Genomic DNA, 23,159 nt, shown 5'->3' on the forward strand with positions numbered 1-23,159 from the left:
ACAGAGTGCACACATTTTTTTTTAAAAAAAGGGGACGTTTATTTGTGACGTTCAAAAAGACACTTTCTACTTCACATAGGAAGAACAAATGCTTTCTTAAAAAAGGGGTACATATTGTTTCAAGCAATGGAATGTAGTACAACAGGCATAAATACATTTATTTCAATTAAGTACTAGTAAAAAAGGACTAGCAAACAAAAACTAAACCAGCACAGCTGCAGTGTTTAGGTCAGTGACAACAAAGGCAGGCTTGTAGAGGAGAGCACTTCCTAAAACCTAATACAACCAGATCAGTCCATCAGGGAGTTTTACACAGTACATTATCACAGCCTGCAAAACAAACACAGACACTAGAACCAATGGTACCGGAGCTGGCTGCTGCTCTTGAATTCTGATATTGTGGATCATGAACAGCTTCACAACTTGAGCTTTTTCCTGCGTCCACGACCATCTGGGGTTCCCTCCGACTTTCGTTTCTGAGCCTGGGAAAGGAGAAAATGATATGGAAAGATTTATGAGCTGGAATTTAGTATCCAATTTTAGAATGCACGTCGAAGTTTTATTATGAATGTTATTTTGGCAAGGTTCATCTGCTTGTGCTTGGACAAAATACCCAGCTCTAGACAAAAATTATTTTGAATTTAAACAATTTTAGTAGCATTGACAGACGCATTATAATATGAGAATGGATTCCTAACTCACCGAGCCAGTCTTTGGGCCTCGTTTCTTTTTCTCTGCCTTCTCCCTCTCCTCCAGCTCCATGTTCTCTCTCTCTATCAGCGTAATCAGGGTATTACATCGCCTCTGGAGCTCCTATTTAACAAAAATCACAAATCACTTTAATCATAAAGCAACATCTTAAAAACGTCGTGGAAAAAAAACAAGAAAAGGTGCAAAAAAGCCAAAATTCACCATGGCAGTCCTGGATTTGAGGAACCAGTCGAAGCGGAACTGAGGCGAGTTACGGATGCACTGACGCAGCTCGTCGTACACGCTCTCCTTGTCGAAGCCAAGCTTGTGGAGCATACAGATGAGGAAGCGGTCCTCTTCCTCTGTGTAGTTCTTGCCTTTGTTGGTGCCGTAGGAGATGCGAAGCTGATGGAAGGGAGCCTTGTAGCGACCAATCTGAGCAACGAGATGAGAAACACATTGTGGGACCGTTAATTAATCAGGAACAGATGATAATGTGATGAAGAGACAATTAAGGAATCAGAGCAAGATTTAAAGTTAAAGTATTTAATGAGCTGAAGCTAATTAGGCAGTTTAAACCAAGAATCAAAAGCCAAATGTCTGACAGTCAGATACCTTTGAGTCAAGTGCTTTCTTGATGCTTATCCTTCTCTGAATCCTGGCTTCTCCTCTCTCTATCTGGGCCATGATCTTCTCGATATCCTGCAGCTCATTGCAGCGCTCCCAAAATACAGCTGCAAGAATGAACACAAACATTAAATCACAAAGTATGTAAGCAAGGCCAAAGTTTGGGTTTGTTTTTTGGATAAAGGAGAAAAAGAAAAGTGAATCATTACCAGAATATTCCATGACTTCTTCTGGAGTTTTTCCCTCCACTTCTCTGGCAATGTTCTCAATATCATCTCTTCCCCACTTCTCATTAGCTTTGATGAACTGGTTGAAGTCGCGTTTGTTCCAAATGGTAAATCCCTGCAATGAAGGTACAGTTGATCAAAATATGCACAATAGAAATCCAGGAAAAAAAAAAATTTGGATTTGCAGCATTTCAGCCATAAATTGACAGTATAGAGTGAGAATAATCCATACCTGTTGCAGCAAGTTCTCCTTCTCCTCCAGTTCTTCCTCTGCGAGCGCCTCGGCCTCATCAATCTTAGCCTGTTCCTCTTTCTGCACCTGAGCTGAGTTTGGCATGTCCGGATTACGGGGAACCTAAAAAGACAAAGCCACAGACAGACTTAGAGACATTTCTAATGACATTAATAACAATCTCACTTTCGTCTGAAAAATATCTTTGTACCTTGTAGCCTATGGTCTTCCTATAGAAAAGAATTTCCTTTTCTAGAAGCTCAAAGAGACGCGGAGGGAAGAACTGGAAGTCCTGCACATTTGGTTGCTTGGGAGGACGAGGAGCCTGGGTAATGGAGTCAAATAGACACGTCATGCCACAAACAGGTTAACATGCCATCCATCATAAGAACATTGTAGTTACACATTCGGTTGCATTAATCTGTGTTATCCTGGGGGCGTTTTTTTGACTGACTCGGCCATACCTTGGGTGCTTTGGGCTCACTGACTCGCAGGGCTTCTCTGAAGTAGGCATCCACAGCATAATTGGCTTTCCTTTCCCTCTTGGGTGGCTCGATCCAGTTGGTAATGACCTGAATGAAGACAGAAGAGGGGAACAAGGTAAAGCTTCTAAGGGTCATGTAGCTGGAATGAGGCAATTACAAACCAAATACTGACACTGTTAGTCTCTCTACCTTTTTCTTCTCTCTGTAGTCCTCTCCTTCAAACGTGTACACGCTGCTGTTCTCTGTATCCATGGTGAAGTTTCTCAGAGAGCTTTCACCCAGGGAAGACATCTTCTCCTTCATCTCCATAGTCTAGAAAATGACAAGATCAGTGTGAATTTTATGGCAATATTCTTTTATCTTTTTTATTATTTTATAATTTATACTCATTTATTAGGAATAGCTGATCTAAAGTATCGCCATTCATTGATTTTATCTCATGCATCCAAACTCACCTTCTTTTCACCTCTCTCCAGGATTTCATCAATGTCATCATCTGTGATCTCACTCTCTTTGGAAGCAAACACATGTGTGGCACCATGGCGGATGATGGACAGCATCTCGTCCTTTCCCAGCTTGTTTGCGCTTGGATCCACAAGTCTTCCTGTTAAACAAAAACAAGGAAAACTCCTATCTTATTTTATTTATCATATACATTAAAACATTCACTGTCTTCCATTCTGTACTACAATGTGACCTGTGGCTGCTAATTCTTGATCATCATTTTGAATCTTAATCAAATCAGTTTCTTTCAATTAAAGTAGGTACAAACTGTTCTTTCCCTCCAAAACAGCAACAGCACACAAGGATACTACACATGCTTTTACAGCTAGGCTGACTTAAAACAAAGCTCAACAGGTGAGAAGAATTACCTTGCTGGATGACAATGGAGTCCAGGCGCAGTTTCATCTCGGCCCTCTCTACAATCCTCTCCTCCACGGTGTTTTCGGTGATGAAACGAAACACGCGCACCTGCTTCTGCTGACCAATCCTGTGAGCTCGGTCCTGAAATGAAAAGATTAAACTAGTCATGTTTCTTGCTTCTGAAACGAAGAGTGTTCAAGTAACCATCCCTTTACTACTGCATAAGGAGCGGGGAGATCACGGCTTCAGAGCACTAACCATGGCCTGCAGGTCGACTTGAGGGTTCCAGTCTGAGTCGTAGAGGATGACAACATCAGCTGTAGCCAGGTTGATACCCAGCCCACCAGCTCTGGTGCTCAACATGAAGATGAACTTAGAGCTGTTGGGCTCATTGTATGCATTGATAGAGATCTGAAAACACAGAAAGAAACATTAAACTAAAGTGTGTCTTATTACGCTGAATTAATAGTTTTCTTTCATAAATCCTGTCTGCTTATACAGTTTGAGAAGTAACCATCTCACCTGTCTTTCCTCGTGAGGCGTCTGACCATCCAGGCGACAGTATCCATAGTTCCTCCACATGCAGTAGTCCTCCAAGATGTCCAGCATCCTGGTCATCTGACTGAAGATGAGCACACGGGAACCTGGGAGGAACGGATAGTGGCTGTCAATTAAATGCATAGAATATCTTAATTACCCCTGGATACGCTTGAAGTCTCAACTGATGCAAAGAATATACACTGAAACTTTTGATTCAACAAAGGAGACAATCTCAATGAATGAAAGACTAAAAAAAGACCCTATAGAGTCCAGTGATGATCTACATACCCTGCGCCTTCATCTTGGGTAGCAACTTGTCCAGCACCGCAATCTTGCCACTGTTGACCACCAGGTGGAGGTCAGTTGTGTAGGGTGGACCTGGCTCGGCTCCGTCGAACAGGTACGGGTGGTTGCAGCATTTCCTGAGCTGCATGAGAACGTTCAGCAGACGCATCTTGTCCATCTTACCCGCCGAGTTCAGAATGTCAATGTCCTTCATCAGAATCTTTGTGTACCTGATGGGTTGAGTCAGTATTATATAATTCTGTCCAACTATTTAATGTCAGTATCCATGTGCAGAAAAAAGGCGTTTAGGACTAATTTTAAGCAAGTAAAGCTCAACTGAGGATGCTTACCACTCTCGCTGCATCTTGCTCAGGCCGACATACATCTTGATCTCTTTTTTAGGGAGCAGAGTCTTTTCCACATCAGCTTTTATACGACGGAGCAAGAAAGGACGCAGAACCTACACCAAGGGAAAAGAAAGGCAGGTCAAAAGAGTGTTTTAATCTAAATAAGAATAATTTAATATCAAAATGCCATCAAGAACATTCAATACGTACAGTGTGAAGACGTTCAACCAACTTCTGGTCACCCAAGCAGTTGTTTGTGTCAAACCAGGAGTCAAAGTCCTTAGGGGGAAAAAAAAAAAAAAAAAAAGAAAAAAAGAAGATTAAATTAGTATCAGAAAGGAAAAACACCTCTCTGTTAAATAAACAGCTGGAACTAAGGAGGTTATGTTTTCAGTTCAAAGCAGAGAGCCAATATATCCGAGTAATATTCTCTCTTGATCTTGTGCATTTCTTGTGAATTCTCACCTCTGAGGAGTTAAAGACGTCAGGCAGCAGGAAGTTGAGCAGAGCCCACAGCTCATGGAGGTTGTTTTGCAGGGGCGTTCCAGTCAACAGTAAACGATTGGTGGTCTTGAATTCTCGCACAATTTCTGAAAGCTACGGGAAAACAAAGAGCAACTTAAGCTTTTCTGGACTATCTTGCAACATTATATGTCAAACATGGTGGTTGTAATGCATGTAAACAATAATTTTATTTCAGTGGCTGTTTGACCTTGGATTTCTCATTCTTGATCCTGTGGGCCTCATCAATAACCAGGTATCTCCAGTTGAATTTCTTGAACACGGCCTTTTCAATGATGAGCATCTCGTAGGATGTGACACACACGTCCCACTCTCCTGGCAGCAGCACATCTCTGATCAGGGCAGTCTGAGGATGAAGTAAAAAATGTTAAGCATTTCGTTTTGTAACCTGTGATACTTACATAGATTTACACACAGCGGCTTCTGCACATTAGCCTCGCAAATCATAAGTACAGTTTTGGATAGATAATTATCACTTCCAAATAAGAGTGAGTGATTGAGTTACTTTTCGTTGGTGAAGCTAAAGTTAGCTATAGCACTCAGTGACAGATTTAAGTGCCTCAAAGAGAATCTTGTGCATGCTGTTGACATCTATAGCATCTTCTCACTCTTCTTTCTCACCTTGACACATACTGAGTAAAAATACATTTGTAATGTATACTACACATAAAAACTCACAATTAAATCTTGCTTTCCAGAGAATCACAACATTTTGACGAAGCCTACCCTCTCATCTCTGTCTCCGATCAGGCAGACTGCACGAAGAGAAGGCACCCATCGCTTGAACTCATTCATCCAGTTGTACAGAGTGGACTTGGGCACCAGCACCATGTGGGGACCAGGGATGTTTCTGTAGTGCTTCATATAACCCAGCAGGGCAATAGTTTGGAGAGTCTTTCCCAAACCCTTAAAAACAGCAAACAGAGTTTGTGTAAGAGAGGCAGAAAAATACATAAACATACAAAATAAAAACAACTGGCATACATATCCACATGTAGAGGTAACAATTCTGACTGTGAGAAAGTACTGACCATTTCATCAGCGAGGATCCCATTGATGCCATTTTCGTACAAAGAAATGAGCCAGTTCAGGCCACGGATCTGATAGTCCCTCATTTTTCCTGTTTTGACATCTAGATGAGAGACAGGAAAACAAATAAATATCACTTCTGCATTTTCTAAATGTACGTGCTAGAGGGTCCTTCCACTCAAGCTTAAATAAAAACAGGTTACTGCTTACAGGAGGGAGATTCATCAAAGCGAGCGCAGACATTAGTAGTCTTGGTGCTTTCGTTCAGAAGCTCTTCGTCCTCCTCTTGCTCTGTGCGGCGATGGCGATTACTGTCAGACCAAGAAATTATACAATATGTCATCATCATAAAGGGAGCAGACTTAATGAAATCTCATTAGTCTGTATTGTGTGATTTTGTACTCACTCTCCAGCAGACAGCAGGTTTTGTTTCTCATCTTTCTTGATGCGAGGACGTCCTGGTTTCATCTTCAAGGGGGAGGTGGGGGTCTTCTGTGCGGCTGGTTGGATGAAATGAGCAAACAGCTCTGTTTGCTTCAACAGGTACTCAAATCTGTTGGTCCGGTCAGTTTGCTACACACATACACAGGACGAAAAACTTTTTAACTTATTTACTCAAAAACAGAGAGTTGTGCCATGCAATGCAAGATACAGTGTCCTTACCACTTTCTCCTCATAACCTGGAGCAGAATCTTTAGTTTTGGATGAGGAGGAGGAGGATGCATCTTGTCCAGCATCTGAGGAGGACTCTTTTCCAGCATCTGAAGAGTCAGACTTCTCCTGAACAGAAAGTTTCATTTATTCTCTGAATTTTTTTTCCTGCCTGCTGTTGCTGGAAAAAAATCTGTTATGGAAGACCAGCTCTGTGCTTTACCCTTCCTGAGAAGTGTCCACCGAGTGTGAATCATGCTCAGCAGTTGTTTGGCTTTTGCGCTAATGTCTTTGCATTATGAGACACACACACAGTTTTAGATGCCATTATTGTAGTAAGTCCAGTCAATACTAATTTTAATGTTTTATGCAGACACTTTAAGCACCACCCAATAGTAGTGCAAAAGGTGCTTGTTTACATGTATTCTATACAACATATATGTCTCTATTTTACTCTTAATACACTTTATAGTTATTTTTTATGTTGGTGTTTACAGTATTTAGTACCTTCAATTTTGTTTTTCATGCATCATATTTGTTTAGTAGATAACATACTCAGTGTTGTCTTCGAGCTTCATTAAAGTCACTTATTTATAATATGCTAGAATTTATACTATGCTGTTTAGTATATGTCTGAGCTGAATCAGTAATGTTTGCCTTGTCTAAACGTTTGACCTGCAAAGATAAATGAAATCCTGCTTTTTCTCTAGATATCATCCATTACTATCATTATTATTATTACTACATCTTAGTAAAAAACCCGGCACCAAAAACAACAACAGCCAAGTTGCAGACAGGCAACACTTCAGTAGCATCCCTCTTCAGTAACAACAGCCATTGCACTGTCCCCCCTGAAAACAAAGACGCAGATGGGACAGCTGAGCGGGGTGCTGCTCTTTACTAGTCTTCACGAGGCTTCCCAAAAGCCACATCGCAGTTACGAACAACTCACCGGGAAAACCTCGCTCGGAGGTAAACAAAAAGAACTCCGTGATTTTTAACGCCATGATCAATGGGTAGCTAGCGGGGCTAGGGTAGTACTATAAGCGCTTATGAAACGGGTTAGCCTGGTTGCTGTTCCGTGCTGTAACGTTAGCTTCAGTCCCGAGTCTCCAGGACATAGCTGCTACTGTCGAGAGCTAATGATAGCACCGCCGCGGCTAGCTAACTAGCTAAAACAACCCGCATTAGATTTGACAAAGAGAAAGTTTCACACAACTGAACTCGAGAAACCCGTAGTTAAGAGACGACTGGGGGTCAAAGTTATGGACGTATGCGACAGGTTTGTAAGAAATGTACGCGGTGTTCAAAGGAGACAATGCTCATTTTAAACCATCTTACCTCCGCTCCTCCGGCTTCTTCAAGTTCAGTTTGCTCTTCCCGCTGTTCCACGCAGTTTGCGCTTTCGGACATTTTTAATCGAATTTCCTCTTCAATCCAGATATACCGTCCGTTATCAGGTGCCTAATGTGATCCCGTGTACCAGCAGTTGAAGATTTCCCGAACTTTGTCACGATAAATGCCAACTACCCTCTTGTTTTTAATGAAAGACACACCGGTTGGTCACAGAGAACACATCCGCGCTAGCAAGGTTTTTTCTCGGGCACCCGCGTTTACACGACGCTAACGTTACCCGGTGTGCGCACTGTATCGCGAGACTTGGCGATGGTGCCTTCAGAGACTGTTGGAAATGTTTTCATTCATCCGTTACAACAACACAGACTTCTTCCTTGTTTTTGATTAAATTAATTCCCTCGAAGCTGTTATGTTGTTGAAAGACATTAATGTTCATTTTACTGTCGTTCCTTCTTCTGATCCTTGAAGAAGAAGATTAAAGTTCTTTTTCAACATGATATTGTCACTGTTCCTACAGTAGTCTCATACTGGGATGATAATGAAGAAACAGAAAATCAGTTCCTCTTAAATGCTAAAAGTATATTGACACCTTCTGTGAAACCAGCATTGAAACACCTGCTCACCAGTTGGTCATCCATAATGACAAAATTATTTTTCCAGGAAAGATGTTTTCTTTAGTATCTCAATACCTGTCTCCCCTGGTTATAAGTTCCACACTGTGCTTCATTTAATAAGCTGTCTTAAAAATGAACATTGACATTCAAATTGTATTTTTTTTTTTTTAAATTGTGTCTCCTTTCCTGATCAAATTTGATCTTTTAATTGATTGTATTTTATTTGTTGTTAGTGCAATGCTGTTTATGTTATTTTATCCAGATGTTCTATGCTTATATTATTTTACTTACATTTTTACTTGCTATCTTCCTATATATGTCTGTGTTTTTATTTGACAATTCCTATGTTTTTGTTTGGCTGTAATCATTAATCAAATTGCATAATAAGATCCCTCTGTAAAGCACTTTGGTTAACGTTTGTTGTTTTTGAATATGCTTCATAAATACATTGACTTGACTTGATTTGATATCTTAAAAAGCTGAAATAAACTTGGCCAAATAAAATTCCACATCCACTTTTGTTTTAACAGTGCACACTCTGCAAGCCTTTACAAATGTACATATTTACATACAGTATGTATTATCGAATTTTGCATTGTGTGCTCTTACTTTTAATGCTTTAAGCACATTTTCCTAATTATATTATTACTACTTTTAATTAAGTACGATTTTGAATGCAGGGTTTTTTCTTGTGATAAAGCATTTTTACCGTATGGTATTAGTACTTTTAGTTAAGTAAATGGTGTGAATACTTCAGACCACTGAAGAGGTGATACACGAGGAGTACTTGAATGCAGCACATCGACTGTACACAAACTTCTCAGAAGTTCTTAAATATCTCAACGGCGGTTTGACTGCATTTAAATCTTGTCATTCAGAAACGTTCAGAAACGTTGTTCACAGAAGACCTCCGACTTTGTTATTTAAAATTAAATAACTGCGTAAACAGGCAATGTTAAGACGAAGATTGCTTCGCTCAGGGGTCCTACCATCATCTCCGTCCATAGGAATGACGCTAGAGGAGGGTTAATCAGCTGATTGTGAGCGAACAAATGGACCAAAATAACACGGTTTTATCTGTTAAAAGTCGTTAAACTCCGACCGACAGTTGAGGATATTCAAGTCGGATACTGTTGACATGCTTTATTTGGGTAAGCACGCACTATAAAGCCTCAGCATCGCGCTAATGTATATATTAGCGGTATTTATGCTAAGTCAGTGGCTCCTAACGTTACTCGGCTAGTGTCAGGCCTGTTTGGTTGCTTTGTTCATTTTTGTTGTTATAGAATGTTAATAACAGCTATCTCTATGGAGCGGGAGAACTGTCTCCAGGGGCTTATAGTTGTATTTAGCATCCGTGCCACGTTTTTAACTGTCGGACGTACAGATTTCCTTTAACATTACAGCTAGCGTTAGCATAAGCTAGCCGCCTGTTTCTACACAAGCACAGACAGCAGCCGGTGCTTTTCACGGTGGGGGTCGTTATTACGGCACCGTCGCTGTTCTCAGGTGTCGAGTTAAAAAAAAAACATGTAAATGGTGTTAAATACAGGTAACCAAATAATACTTTTTTTTGCTAGGATTAGACGTTGTTAAGGCAGATAATTAATAGATGAGTCATTATGTTGGAGTGAGGGGAAAAAAAAAGTTGTACAAAAACACCACATTATTTGCACTCTGCAGGTCATAGATAGATGGATAGATAAATAGAGTACTTTATTAAGTCCAAAGGGAAATTGCAGTGTTCATTTAAATCTCAAAAACAACAAGGTAAGTAACGAACAGTGCATAAAGGCTGAATTATATAGAGTAACTAAATGGACTAAATAAAGTATAAAAAAATATATACGTTTCTGATAACAAAGGCAGACTCATACTATACTATGCGGAATATTCACTGTACATTTGTGGCAATATAAGATATTAGAACTATACTAGAATATATGAAGAGTGACAGCCACACAAACAATGAAATATCAGATTAATCTGATACAGAACAGCTGTCGTCTTGAAAAGGCTTAGAAAGCACTGATTTTAGTTCCTTGAAAAAGCCTTAGCAGGTATTAAAAAGTCTTAAATTTAATTTCTAATGTTTTTTTCTAGCCTGCTGTTGACAGCAATGTTACTAATCCAATGTTTTAGTATGTGATCTTTAACTAAAATTGGTTGTTAAATTCCCACTAGTATTGTTACAGACATCTGAATTTATATACAGTTCATAAGTGGACCTTATATAAGTTATTTTTTTAATTGATTATTCAAGTCATCTATCTATCCATCCATTTTCAGCTGCTTATCAAGGTACATGTCTTGTTGTGATGATTAATTATATTATGATTAATTATTGTTATTCTGCTTGCAACTGCTGACAGAAATGTGATATAAATTGCAATAACTTCATTGCACTTAACTAGAAGTAGAATTATTTGCTAAGTACATGATTCACCTATATTTTTCATGCATTGACCAGTATGACCAAGAAACAGGCATTAAATTGTGTTCTACGTGGTATTAAAAATGTATCAAAAAACCTTAAATTTAATTCGGTGAAACCTGCAGAAACTCTTAGTTATAGTAACCCAACAAAAATCTCCATAGAGAAAATGATGGCCAAAACTGAGACAAAAGTTCTGTGACAGATGAAACTACCTTGACATGTTGTACATGTATGTTTGATTAAAAATTAAATGTCAACCGTGTATAGGTTAAATTGGCGTATAAGGCTCAGTCTATAGAAATATAATCACTGTTTAATAAACATGTTATTTTGCTTTACATTTTTTCCATTAATACATTTGAATTGGTTTTGAAAATATTAGTAGATAAGAGAAAATTAATCTGACACAATTTCTAAAATCATTTAACTCTTTCTAGTAATTTTTCAAGCAAAATGTTCCACAGTTGCTGGTTCCACATTCTTGAATGTTTATCAAAAATCATTAGACAAATAAAATCAATATATTAGTCAGTTATGAAAATAATTATTAGTAATGACCATAATTAAGATTCATTGCTCAAAAACACTTTTAATTGATGTTTTCTATCATGTTGTGTGTTTGTGTAATACTTCGGCGTAGTTGTCAAACGTGTAAAATGCCTATTTTCGACTCAACAGTCCCTGTCGCTGCCTGTTCAGCTGAGTAAACATGTTCTATGTTTGTATGCTGACAGTGTTCACCCACCGAATGCAGACAATTGGTGTACTCCGAGAGTTGGGGGTGAAAAGAGCTCTGCACACCAATGGGACAAATCTCTCCTATGTGTTCAATATGATTTAAACAATATAGACAATTTGTGATATCACAAATGTGACATGCACCTTTATTTTAGTGTCAACTCATTCTTTCCTGAATTGCCCTCTACAGACCATCATCATGGACAAGATTTTGGAGGGCCTCGTGAGCTCCGATCACTCTGTTCCAGTGAAGAGGGCCATTGTGAAGAAGGTAGTGGAAGCAGCAGAGAAAGAGGTGACAGAGGAGCAGTGTCAGGCACTGTTTACTCTCACCACCCGGCTCATCTTGCTCGGTGAAGATGCCTTCCAGAAGCAGATTGGCTTCCAGGTTTTGGAAGCCTATGCACGCTACCACCGCCCAGAGTTTGAGCGTTTCTTCAGTAAAGACTTTGTCCTCAGTCTTCTCCAGCAGGGCTACAGCCAGCTGGACCGCAAAGACCCAGCCATAATAGACTACATTCACTGCTGCCTGCGGCTTCTCATCAGCTGCCCCTCAGTGTTGGAGATCTTCAGTGTGATCCAGGTGGAGGTTTTAAGGATGGTGTGTGAACGTCCGGAGCCTGCTGTTTGTGCCCGTCTGAGCACTCTGCTGTCTGACTTTGTGCAGTGCATCCCGAGAGATAAGTCGGGCGTCTTGTTCTGCCAGCAGCTGGTCAGGACCATCAGTTACTTCCACTGCTTTTCTAGCCAAGAGCTGGAGCTAAAAGAGTATGTACGTCAGGTGACTAAGGTTAGCACACTGCTGCAGAACATCTGGAAGGCTGAGCCTGCCACACTGCTTCCCTCACTGCAGGAAGTCTTTGCCATCATCTCTTCAACAGGTGAGACACCTTCCCTCCAAAATGGCTATAATACAGGGGAACATAATTTAGCGCAACAAAAAAAAATGTCTTTATTTTTCTGTAGGTTTAATAGGGCTAAAAATTGAATATGAACTCATGTGCCTACGAGTAATAGAAAAGGCTATTAGCATTTGGCAGCATAGACCCATGACTTAAAACCCCTCCACCATAAATCTTGGCAGGGTTGTTAGCACAATATTGAGCACCCACGAACAGTTACCTTTTTTCTTCTTTGGATGTAACACAAATAATATTCACCATTATTGACACACTCATTATTTTCATTTTAGTGTAGTAACCTCATTTTACACACTTGTAATTGCTTATTGCAATTACCTTCAAATCCACTGATTCAAAGAGTGCATTTTCTTCAAGGACAAATACTGAAAAGTATTTGCTGTGAAGATGTCGTTGAGTTCAGAATACAGTACTTCAGCTGAAGTCAAAGCTGCAGTTCTTTTATTGATGGTAAATTTCAGAGTTGTCCTGAGCCTACTGTGCTGTGTTGCTGGTGACTGAACTGCGGATCAGCACAAAATAAACAAACAGCAGGCTTCAGTTTCAATTAAATAGTCACAGCGTGTGTGAGTGAGCAGCGATGTGAGCAGAGCCTCAGTGGGTTAAAAGGTCACTCTGCCTCTATTTCAGTGACATTTTTCAGATGAACTGCACTTCTAAAGTGCTGTAGCTTCAGTATTTTGTTTGTGGTAGGGATGTATGTAGGTATGTTGTCAGAATCCTGTTCAAACAAAAAAAAAAATCCACAGCTCTACACTCTTCTTCACAGATACCAAAAACTATATTATATATACAAAATATTATAAGGAAATATCAAAGGAAAGCTGTGATGCAAGATATTTTGTAAATACAGAGTTGCTCAGCTGTGAAAGCAATTTAAATAGCTTAAGTGTACTCTGTGCAGCTGTATTATGTATGAAGAAATAAACATTGTACTCTCACTCAATATTGGCTGATACTCAACACTCAGTATTAAAGAACTGGACTGGGGGGGCTAAAAACCTGATTAAGACATCCCGAGTGAAAGAATTTTCAAGTGGCTTAGCAACAGGAACTACTTAAAATATAACATAACCAGCCTTGTAATGAACACAAACTTGTGAAACTTGAGATGTTTCAAACCAACAGTGTTGTCTTAAGTTTTGAGTTTGTGTTGGTGTTGCACTGCATTATATCAGGGAGTACGTCTAAAATGTTCATCGTTGTTGTTGTAAAAAATTGACAGTTGTGTAATTATATTCCACTTTGATTGTGATTGACATCTCGCAGACCCCGCCTTTGACCCATCCATCGCCCTTGCCAGCCTGGTCCAGCACATCCCCATCCAGATGATCACAGTGCTTATCAAGAGCCTGACCACAGACCAGAATGTTAAAGACGCAAGCATGACTAAAGCACTCTGCAGGTTACCTCACACATTCAGTATTTTGAGATGAATGACTTGACCAGAGTCTTTTCTTCAATTCTTAAATAAATCAGATAATTAAATTAGACAAATTACAGTCTGTATGTACTCATGTTTCTTACATCTATAAAATATGTAAGCTGGAGGTACGCATGTCTAAATTCTTTTCACATTGGCCCTAATTGTATATTCAGTTTGTAGATCTATTTAATGCCAACATTGCTACACATTATTTACATTCCACACGCCCTTTTTCTGTCTGTCTAGGATGATTGACTGGCTTTCTTGGCCTCTGGCCCAGCATGTTGATACCTGGGTCATTGCTTTACTGAAAGGACTTGCTGCAGTTCAGAAGTTCACTATCCTTATTGATGTCACTCTGCTCAAGATTGAACTGGTTTGTACTGAGAACTCCTTATTTTAATTACTATTGATCTCAGGAATGAGAAATTGTATGCATCTTCTAAATCTACACAGATGTTAAACTACACTAATAATTAAGCTAGGTTGCTTGCAATTCATCTCAAAGATAATATACCTGAGGTTGGTAAAAAGACTTACTTGAATTATTGAAGCATTTCCCCAGTTTAAATAAATGTATTTATGGCATAAAGATTTATTTTTTAACCCACAGGTTTTCAGTCGTCTGTGGTACCCCATAGTGCGGCAGGGGGCGCTAGCTGTGCTGTCTCATATGCTGCTGAGTTTCCAGCACTCTCCTGAGGCCTTCCATTTGGTAAGGGGTCCCCTGTCTCCTCACAGCCCATTTCCCTCTCATATGGCCACTTTATTGGTTTTCTCATTTTCTTCTCCTCTGGCTTAAATTACTTCAAAGCATAGACTTCTTCTCCCAGAACCCCCGGCTCGGCAACGCTCTCCCACTAATGATGTGTGAAGTACTTAAATGCCGAGCAATGGCCCTTGAGTTGGCCAATTTCATTAGTATCTAAAAACATGAATAGGCTCAAATATACTCAGCAAATGAGTCTGAACCCTCTGTGGGGTTCCTTATGTGTAGCTACCCTCTGGCTGACCGACTTGCAGATTTGTATGATCAATATTAGCAGTACCTTCCAGTTTTTTCAGCACCACATTGTCTTTATCATTTTTCTTTTCTTCTCTTCTTCCCTCACCGTCTCAGGTTGTTCCACATGTGGTGCACCTAGTCCAATCCTTAAGGACAGATGGTCTCCCTACCAGTAAAGCTTTCTTGTTGCAGTTCACCGAGCTCATACAATGCATGATGTACCAGTACTCTGGCTTCCCTGACCTCTATGACCACATACTAGAGGCCATCAAGGTAAAAGTGCAGGACAACTCATGCAAGAAATGTCCTTTCTGGCAAACTGGGTGCATTTTTAACACTGAATAAATAACCAAAACCTATCAAGAGTTGATGTTGATTTTGCATGTAAACTTTTTGCCATGTCGTCTGATTAAATTATTTTAATATGTCTTGTCAGGATCTTCCAAAACCTGGAGAGGAAAAGATAAAACTGGTGTTGAATCAAAGTGCCTGGACATCTCAGTCCAACTCATTTGTGTCTGGTCTACTGAGGCAAGCTGGGAAGTCTGAGACAGGCAAGACAGGCCTGATTAACCTGGGCAATACCTGTTACATGAATAGCATCATCCAGACCCTCTTCATGGCCACAGAGTGAGTCATTTAGACACACACAGACACACATACACATATACATATACAAATGTTGCATTTGTGTGAAATGTTCTTGTGAAACAGGAGTATTAAATACAAACTATTTCTTCCAGTTTCAGAAGGCATGTTTTATCATTACAACTAAATGGTTCCAACACACTAATGAAAAAGCTTCAGCTGCTTTTTGCTTTCCTTGCGCACACTCAGGTTAGTGTTGTTCTGTGTAACTGTGATAACACAAAATATTGATATGAGAACTGCAAAAGTTGGTGACAATGATGCTGTGTGTGTGTCTGTGTCTGTGTGTGTGTCTGTGTGTGTGTCTGTGTCTGTGTGTGTGTCTGTGTCTGTGTGTGTGTCTGTGTCTGTGTATGTATGTCATGCATGTGTGTTTGTCTGTGTCCTATAGAGGGCAGCATATGCTCCCAGAAACTTCTTGGAAGCATCTCGGCCTCCCTGGTTCAATGTGGGCTCTCAGCAGGACTGTTCTGAGTACCTCAGGTTTCTTCTAGACAGGTACTGTAGCACTCCAAGCAGACTGGATGAATCAGGTGTAGTAAGATTATGTCAAGTTTGTTTAAATAAGATAAAATGTTTTTTCTTGTTTTGTTCTCCCATCCCAAATGAATGGCAATAATACATTGTGGGTGCATCATTTGTGCATCACTAAATGCAGAATGTAAAAAAGTGTTAATATAAAAGCTATTCCTATTAAGAACAGAAAGCATATAAAACATTGATAGTGTTGAATGTGCATGATTGGAGCTTACTAATGTGTTGTGTGTTTTCTTTAGAACTGAATAATATGACTTTCTTTAACTATTGTAAAGAAAGAATGGATTTGGTACACTATCACAGCAGTGGCACAAATTATAATAAGTACACAGTAGTATTTTGTCCTCATGTTGATTGTCCCTGTCTCCTGATCTCAAGGTTACATGAAGAGGAGAGAACCCTTCAGGTCCTGGAATCAGCTAAGCCAAAGGTTGTTGACCCAAGCAGCAAAGACCCAACAGGTCAGGCTTCTCCAGAGCAAGGTGAAGAGTTGTCTTTGACTCCTGCAGAAACCAAACCTGGGAATGATGGGAAGACTTTGATAGAAAGGATGTTTGGTGGGAAACTGATCACAGGAATTCGCTGCATGCAGTGCAACTGCATCTCTGAGAAAGAGGAGCCTTTTACAGACCTCTCTTTGGCCTTCTGTCCTTCTGCCACCTCTCAGTATCGCCCTCAGCCTGAGGGGCCCTCAGAGGAGCCCAAGGTTCTCTGTCAGGGATCTGTCAATGGTGGCAGTGAAATTCCTGATCCAGGCTCAGCCAAAGCCCCAGCTAGCAATGTCCATTTTGTGCCAGTGACAAATGAGCCTCCTCTCTCTGTGCCTGACCTGGTGAACTATTTTCTGGCTCCAGAGATCCTGGATGAAGACAATGCTTATTTCTGCGAGAAGTGCAGCTCCCTCCAGCGGGCAGAGAAGACCATGAAAGTGGTGTCAGCACCTGAGTACTTGATCCTCACCCTGCTGAGATTCTCATATGATGCCAAATGCCATGTCCGGAGGAAGATTCTGGAAAATGTCACCATCCCACCACTAATGAGACTTCCAGTACATGCCCCTTCAATGCCTGTACAATGTTCCTCTTCTACCTCTTCTAACCTGCAAGTGGATTCTCCTGAGAGCAGTGAGAATCTGGCCAAGAAACTCAAACCATCTCAAAAAGATGAGGAGGAAGAGGAGAAGGAGAGGATAGATGGAAAAGAGCAGATAACTGGAGGAGGAGAAATGTCTGTCCTGTCAGTGCCCTATGTTCTCAGCTCAGTGGTGATGCATTCTGGTATATCATCCGAGAGCGGCCACTACTACTCTTACGGCCATAACATCAACGGAGCAGATGGAACACAGCATCCAGCCAATCACTTTGCCCTCAAGGAGGATTTGGGGAACGGCCAGGCCGAGTGTAGCCTCTCCACTTGCTCAGCTCTCTCAATTCCACCCGAACAAGGAGACACAGTCCCTAATAGTGTCCAGGAGGCAAGAGATTGGCTGCTGTTCAACGACAGCAGAGTGACATTCACATCCTTCCAATCGGTGCAAAACATTACTAATCGCTTTCCCAAGGACACAGCTTATGTGCTTATGTACAGAAAACAGGAGCTACTAGGGCAGGACATAAATGGGGGACTGATGGCAAATGGAATGAGACTGAATGCTGAACCTCCCCTGCAGAAAGAATTGCTTGATGCAATTATCAAGGACAACAAGCTGTATTTACAGGTAAGTGAAGGTTAACAAAAGAAACATACTTCTCCCACTTGTAGGCATTGTGGTACACATTTAATTTATCAGTGCCTAAAACTCATACCAGTAAATACAGACCAAGTGTGAGGTGAGACACATTAGAGAACATATTTAATCTGCTGCGAAGAGTTTCATTGGATATTCTGGCTGAAACTGTGCTTATTTTTCATGGTTTACATGCATTTGACGTATAATGTCATTACCAGTAAACCTCCTAAGTGTGAGGTTATTATGAAAGTCGAGGACTTTGCAAGATTCTCTGAGGTGGAAAATGGCTGAGAGAAAACAGAGCGTACTTTTACAGATAACTAAGAGCCTGCAGGGTATGGGACTTTTTTGACTGTACTTCAACTGTAATCTGAACTGTCCTGTTATAAGACATGAGGTGTAATTTCACGAGTCATTGGACTGTGCCGTGTTAGGTTGACATTCCACCACGCTTGTATAAGTAACTAAAGTAAATCACCTCTAGAGGGAGCTGTAACAGTGTGAAGTGGCAGCACTGATGTCCTGTCAGTCACATGCTGTATCAACTCTTTGGCATGACATTGTTGTTATTGTATATGTTTCACACTCCTACTTTAACAGTTAGAAATAAACTGACGTGAAAACATTTCTCTTTCCTTCATAATGTCAATAGGAACAGGAGCTGAATGCTCGGACCCAGGCTCTCCAGGCTCCTTCATCTTCCTGCTCATTCAGGCCCAACGGTTCAGATGACAATAACCCACCAGGGAGCTGTGGTCCATCTGGTGGAGGAGGAGGAGGAGGGGGGGGCTTCAATACCATTAGCAGACTGGTATTCTGAAAGACCGAAATGCTGCAAGAGACCCATATGAACTGGCACTAAAGGAGTCCTGGACTGCTTGATTCAAGAGCCTGAACTGTCATATCATAGATGTGCATATAACTTCATTAAAAAGAGCACTGAAATCACACACACACACACACACACACACACACACACACACACACACACACACACACACACACACACACACACACACACACACACAGTATCTGTGCTGATCTTAGATTTGATTTTGACTAAAATGGTTTTCATACCACTATTTCAGTCATCATTTAATATTTAAATTTTTATTTATTCAGGGTATTTTTTTGTGATCCTAGTATTGTAATCTTTCATTAACTTTCAAATAATTTTAAAACTTGAGGTGGAAAACACTCACTGGTGCAAGTGTATTCTCTCCCTTAAATTAAAGAAATATGGCAAAATATCATTTGATTTTATTGAAATAACTTCAATAACCATTAACCTCATAATAATCTTTACATTACACATGATTAAATGTGTGAACCAGTGTAAAACTGGTTCAGTCTAGAACATGCTCATGTTATCTAGCTTGTCTTGAGTGTTTATAATATTACCTCACACACAACACACACAAACATATGCAAACACATGCATGTGCAGTGCACAATACAGAAGAAAGTATCAACTGTAAGATAAAATGTTTTTGATTTGTCATAGTTCTGAATACACAGCTCACAAACTTTGTTTACTTTTCTGATTTGCATGCAGCAGATTTTCTTCACGAGCTGTGGAGTTTGATTTTCAAGATATTTGAATCTTTTTGATGTGTGCTTTGGTGTTTTATAGGTTTCATATCCCATGCAATAAATGTATATATGACTTGAACATGATTTCTGCATAATCATGGAATACAAAATATATATGGAAAGTGAAATCTATATATGGGAAATTTCCAAAAAGCATTTTCAGTAAGAATATTAGAAGCTGTTCTCACACTGTTAGCTAGTGTGATTTACAGAGGACTAAATTGCAAACTACTTGTTTAAACATATTTGACTACAGGTAACTTTTTGGCAGCATATTTTAATGTATTCCTCTGATTTGATCATTCAGGGAGACTTTTGTGTTCATGCTGATTTTATGTGCCTTTTGATATTTAATGCAGACTTTTGAAGAGGAATTTCTCTGAATTTACACCTCGGCTGTACTGTGTTAATATTCACAATGGCTTCACCTTTCCCTCCAGTAAAAAGAAATCAGTATTTGTTGTATGTCTTACTTAACCAGGAAGGTAAAGTTATTTAAAGTGGTATGTGGGCAAAGAGGTGGGCAGATGTTGGGGGACTAAACTATAAATGTAATGTTAAATATATGAAAGGACATACAGTAATGATAAGAGATGAAAAAGATGGAAGAAAATAGATGAACACTCAATTGAGCCATGGAAATACAAAGGAGCAGATGGTGTCTGGAAACCTTAAATTTATTTCTGTGGAAATGAACTGAACACCAAAGTTATGCTCATGTTGGTATGCTCAAGTATACCTAAATGTCTGTGTTACCTTACTTCTCATATTTCCATATTTCAGCATTTCCACTGCAGAAAATATACTGACCACTTGAAGTCATCTGTAGTAAAACATCTTAACTGCTGTACATGATTTCTAGTCCTTGCAGTTCATACAGACCTTGTAATGAGTGCTAGTTTTCTTGTGGGAGCTACATCTGTGTGGTGAGATGGATTTGAAACTGCAAATAATACTTTTTTTTATTCAATTCTTTAAAATGAAAATGTTTAAATGTTAAATTCAGCACATTACTGAGATTGCAGACCTGAAAAATTCCATAAAAACATGAAAATTTTAGTATGTAAGTGACTTTGCTGATTAAAAAAAAAAAAAAAAACAGCTGTATGTGGTTGCATAATTCATCAAAACAAGCATGTGTATCCTCCCATTTGTTGCTTTGCTTTGCAAAATATATTTGTGTAGATGGAAGTGCGAATAGACAAACCAAGTGACTGAAAAGGGAACTGGGAAATCACATGCACTCACGATTCCCACGGGCATAGGACAAATGGCAGTTGTATTGTAGCAATAGCGATTATTTGTAAAGGTACCATTTTTACTAATTTGCAATTGATGTGGAAAAAAACACTGCAGTAGGTACAAAGCTTTCAAAGGGCATTTGCAAAAATCAATGACTCTCAATTATTTATCAACCAAACCATTACATTTTTGTTCAAATGTTAACTCCTGGGACTGGTATATTATATTGTCTCTTTACATTTAATGTCATATTAGCATTTTGTAATATTTACAAAGGTTTTCATCTAGTGTTGGTACAAATGAGTTATGCACTGCAAGTCAAATATCCTCAGTGTCCACAAACTAAAGATTTATGCACCTGTGAAGCACAACAACAGACAAAGACAGGATTTCACAGGCACAAATACACAATCTCTTAAACAAACTAATTTCATGAAATCTTATGCATCTAGAGCTAAATATGTGGTATTGTGGAAAATTAATTCATAAACTGGAATTTGTGTATTGTGTCTACAGCCTTTAATTACTCTCTGTTTCTTCATCAATACCGAGGCTGTTGAAAGAGGTAATGTGCCTGTATAATGGCAAAGTCATTAATCATAGACTTACAGGGAAAATCCTTTGGGGGTAGTGTTTACCACTACAATAGCATTCCAATAAGATTCCTCAGATACCGATCTGAGTCCTCGGGAACCACGTCTTAGCCAGTGGACTAGATCAGTTATAGATGCTCTCTTCACCCAAGGAAATTGATCAGGTTTTGGCAAAACCAGATCAATATCAGGCTTATAACCAATTTCTAACCACCTTGGTGTCGGCCAATTAAACCAGTACTGGTAAAGCTAGGAATTGTTACATCTAAGAATACAGTTCAAATGAAAAACAAACATATGATAAAATCTGTCACGGATATAGTATTTGTAGTGTCGAACTCATGTAGATAGGTAAAAAAAAAAAAAGTGTATAATGTAAACATACTCCATGCACAGCTTTATCAATAAAAATAATTTTACATCTCATTTACATCTGCCATTGCTCATGACCCTCCGCAAAAGCTGGCCTGAGGTACATATTGCCATAGTTCAAAGTCAATTACTGATTATTTTAAGGGCGAGCTTTCTTTAGGGAATACATTACGCATTGTGGATGGTGTAGTTTAGACGTGCAATGATTTGTTGGGACCTTTCGGTTCACACTGAGGTGGGTCCCTTCTTTGTCTTTTCTTCAACTGTCTGGGGCCACTTTTTGTATTCACCCAAAGATTAATTTAGCTCTATTACATCATGATTCATCTACCAACCCGCCTTTCACTCTTTTGTTGTTTTTTGGGAACGAACACAAATGATTTTGAACTACATGTCCCATGGTTGAAACGCTACAGTTTTCCCTGCACGCCGCCGCCTCCCCAGTTCGTCCTCCAACTGGTGGTTAAACTTACCGAGTTATATGAATATAACTTCCGGTTTTAACTTTCAAAACAAAATTGTCAGTGACAAATATTATTAACGGAACATGATGAAGGAATGTATTATGCCTCGTAAACACGTCGTTGTAATCATCGAATGAAAATACACGTGTTGTTTAGGAAAAATCTAGTTTCCACCAACCGGCATAACTTGCCATAACTCTGAAAGGTTCAACAAATTAACAAAGATATTTATGGTAGTCTAATATTGATCAAAAAAGACTGAAATAGCGAAATACGCGTAACTCAAAATGTCAAATTTTAGCCGTTGTTATGATAAATGGTTGTTGAAACAAACGTTCTGGGTGAGCCAAACGTTTCATTTTGAAAGGAGAGCCCCTACACTTCCGGTCCTTTTATGGTTAGGTCCGTTGGCTTGACACCGCCATGTTCCAGAGGAGGGTGAGTTTAGGGAAAGACGGAGCCACCCTGTCAATCACAATTAAGGAACCATGGGAGTAAACTGGTAGGGAAGCTCGGCGGAACCACTGTGTTTACGGTGAAGCTTGTTTTAATTTGCGAAGAAACGACAACTATGCACCGGTACACTGTGGGACATTTAAGCTCGCCAACTGGGAATCGCTCCACTTTGACGGGAATTAGCATGAGGCGGTACATATAACAACAAAAACTTAGCGACTTTCAATTGCCTGTGTCTTATTTTTTGGCCACACAGCGTTCCAGTTTGAACAAAATACACAAGTCACCGTTGATATTTGTACAAAAGGCGGTGCCGCAGAGGTTTATATTCACTCCAACCTCAGGATATTCCCGTTTATTTGACTACAACTCGTGGAAAATCTGGTCTGTACATTTCAGACAACTGCCTTGTCGGTGAGTAGACTTTCGAAGAAGGAGTGAAGATATTTATCGCGTTCAAAAAATACACAAAACTACAACATTTCAACTTTTTAAAATTTCAACTTCACCGTATGAGCTTTGTGTCAAC

General features: G+C 39.7%; 3 protein-coding genes across 6 annotated transcripts in view; 2 read left to right on the forward strand and 1 right to left on the reverse strand.

Moving 5' to 3' along the window:
• Positions 1 to 16: 16 nt before the first annotated feature.
• Positions 17 to 8,117, reverse strand: smarca5 (SWI/SNF related, matrix associated, actin dependent regulator of chromatin, subfamily a, member 5). Of its 2 annotated transcripts, none has more exons than XM_022738128.1 (24): positions 7,841 to 8,117; positions 6,512 to 6,628; positions 6,255 to 6,421; positions 6,059 to 6,159; positions 5,851 to 5,951; positions 5,546 to 5,725; positions 5,010 to 5,165; positions 4,763 to 4,894; positions 4,508 to 4,576; positions 4,301 to 4,410; positions 3,954 to 4,180; positions 3,648 to 3,769; positions 3,384 to 3,536; positions 3,134 to 3,266; positions 2,717 to 2,865; positions 2,451 to 2,573; positions 2,241 to 2,348; positions 1,988 to 2,101; positions 1,777 to 1,899; positions 1,527 to 1,659; positions 1,306 to 1,424; positions 913 to 1,125; positions 703 to 813; positions 17 to 482 (listed from the first exon to the last, which is right to left on the reverse strand). In XM_022738128.1, exons 1-24 carry the CDS (start codon positions 7,910 to 7,912, stop codon positions 417 to 419), a joined length of 3,099 nt encoding a protein of 1,032 aa, XP_022593849.1. In that variant the 5' UTR covers positions 7,913 to 8,117; the 3' UTR covers positions 17 to 416. The 2 variants fall into 2 exon arrangements, with proteins under 2 accessions (XP_022593849.1, XP_022593847.1); XM_022738126.1 differs by having other exon boundaries at positions 6,059 to 6,168.
• A 1,418-nt stretch (positions 8,118 to 9,535) lies between these two features.
• On the forward strand, positions 9,536 to 19,959 carry usp38 (ubiquitin specific peptidase 38). The gene is made up of 11 exons (XM_022738341.1): positions 9,536 to 9,620; positions 11,835 to 12,525; positions 13,834 to 13,969; positions 14,237 to 14,366; positions 14,604 to 14,705; positions 15,111 to 15,269; positions 15,433 to 15,626; positions 15,740 to 15,833; positions 16,036 to 16,142; positions 16,560 to 17,898; positions 18,563 to 19,959. Exons 2-11 carry the CDS (start codon positions 11,844 to 11,846, stop codon positions 18,728 to 18,730), a joined length of 3,111 nt encoding a protein of 1,036 aa, XP_022594062.1. The 5' UTR covers positions 9,536 to 9,620; positions 11,835 to 11,843; the 3' UTR covers positions 18,731 to 19,959.
• Positions 19,960 to 22,643: 2,684 nt separating this feature from the next.
• gab1 (GRB2 associated binding protein 1) overlaps positions 22,644 to 23,159 on the forward strand; it is a 78,428-nt gene continuing 77,912 nt past the window's right edge. For all 3 annotated transcript variants that reach the window (XM_022738192.1, XM_022738193.1, XM_022738196.1), the window contains exon 1: positions 22,644 to 23,044. The gene's annotated coding sequence lies outside the window, so the exon portion shown is untranslated. The remainder of the gene's footprint in view (positions 23,045 to 23,159) is intronic.

Source organism: Seriola dumerili, unplaced genomic scaffold (assembly GCF_002260705.1).
Source record: "Seriola dumerili isolate Sdu_G_001 unplaced genomic scaffold, Sdu_1.0 BDQW01000035.1, whole genome shotgun sequence".
NCBI classification, from domain to species: domain Eukaryota; kingdom Metazoa; phylum Chordata; class Actinopteri; order Carangiformes; family Carangidae; genus Seriola; species Seriola dumerili.

Excerpts from the sequence above, each read along its gene's own strand:
- smarca5 (XM_022738126.1), bottom strand. The coding sequence starts at position 7,912 with ATGTCCGAAAGCGCAAACTGCGTGGAACAGCGGGAAGAGCAAACTGAA. Across the intron at positions 3,537-3,647 it reads CGCCTCACGAGGAAAGACAG|ATCTCTATCAATGCATACAA; the intron begins GTGAGATGGTTA and ends CTGTGTTTTCAG. Across the intron at positions 2,866-3,133 it reads CTCCATTGTCATCCAGCAAG|GAAGACTTGTGGATCCAAGC; the intron begins GTAATTCTTCTC and ends TTTGTTTAACAG.
- usp38 (XM_022738341.1), top strand. The coding sequence starts at position 11,844 with ATGGACAAGATTTTGGAGGGCCTCGTGAGCTCCGATCACTCTGTTCCA. Across the intron at positions 12,526-13,833 it reads TGCCATCATCTCTTCAACAG|ACCCCGCCTTTGACCCATCC; the intron begins GTGAGACACCTT and ends GACATCTCGCAG. Across the intron at positions 15,270-15,432 it reads ACATACTAGAGGCCATCAAG|GATCTTCCAAAACCTGGAGA; the intron begins GTAAAAGTGCAG and ends ATGTCTTGTCAG.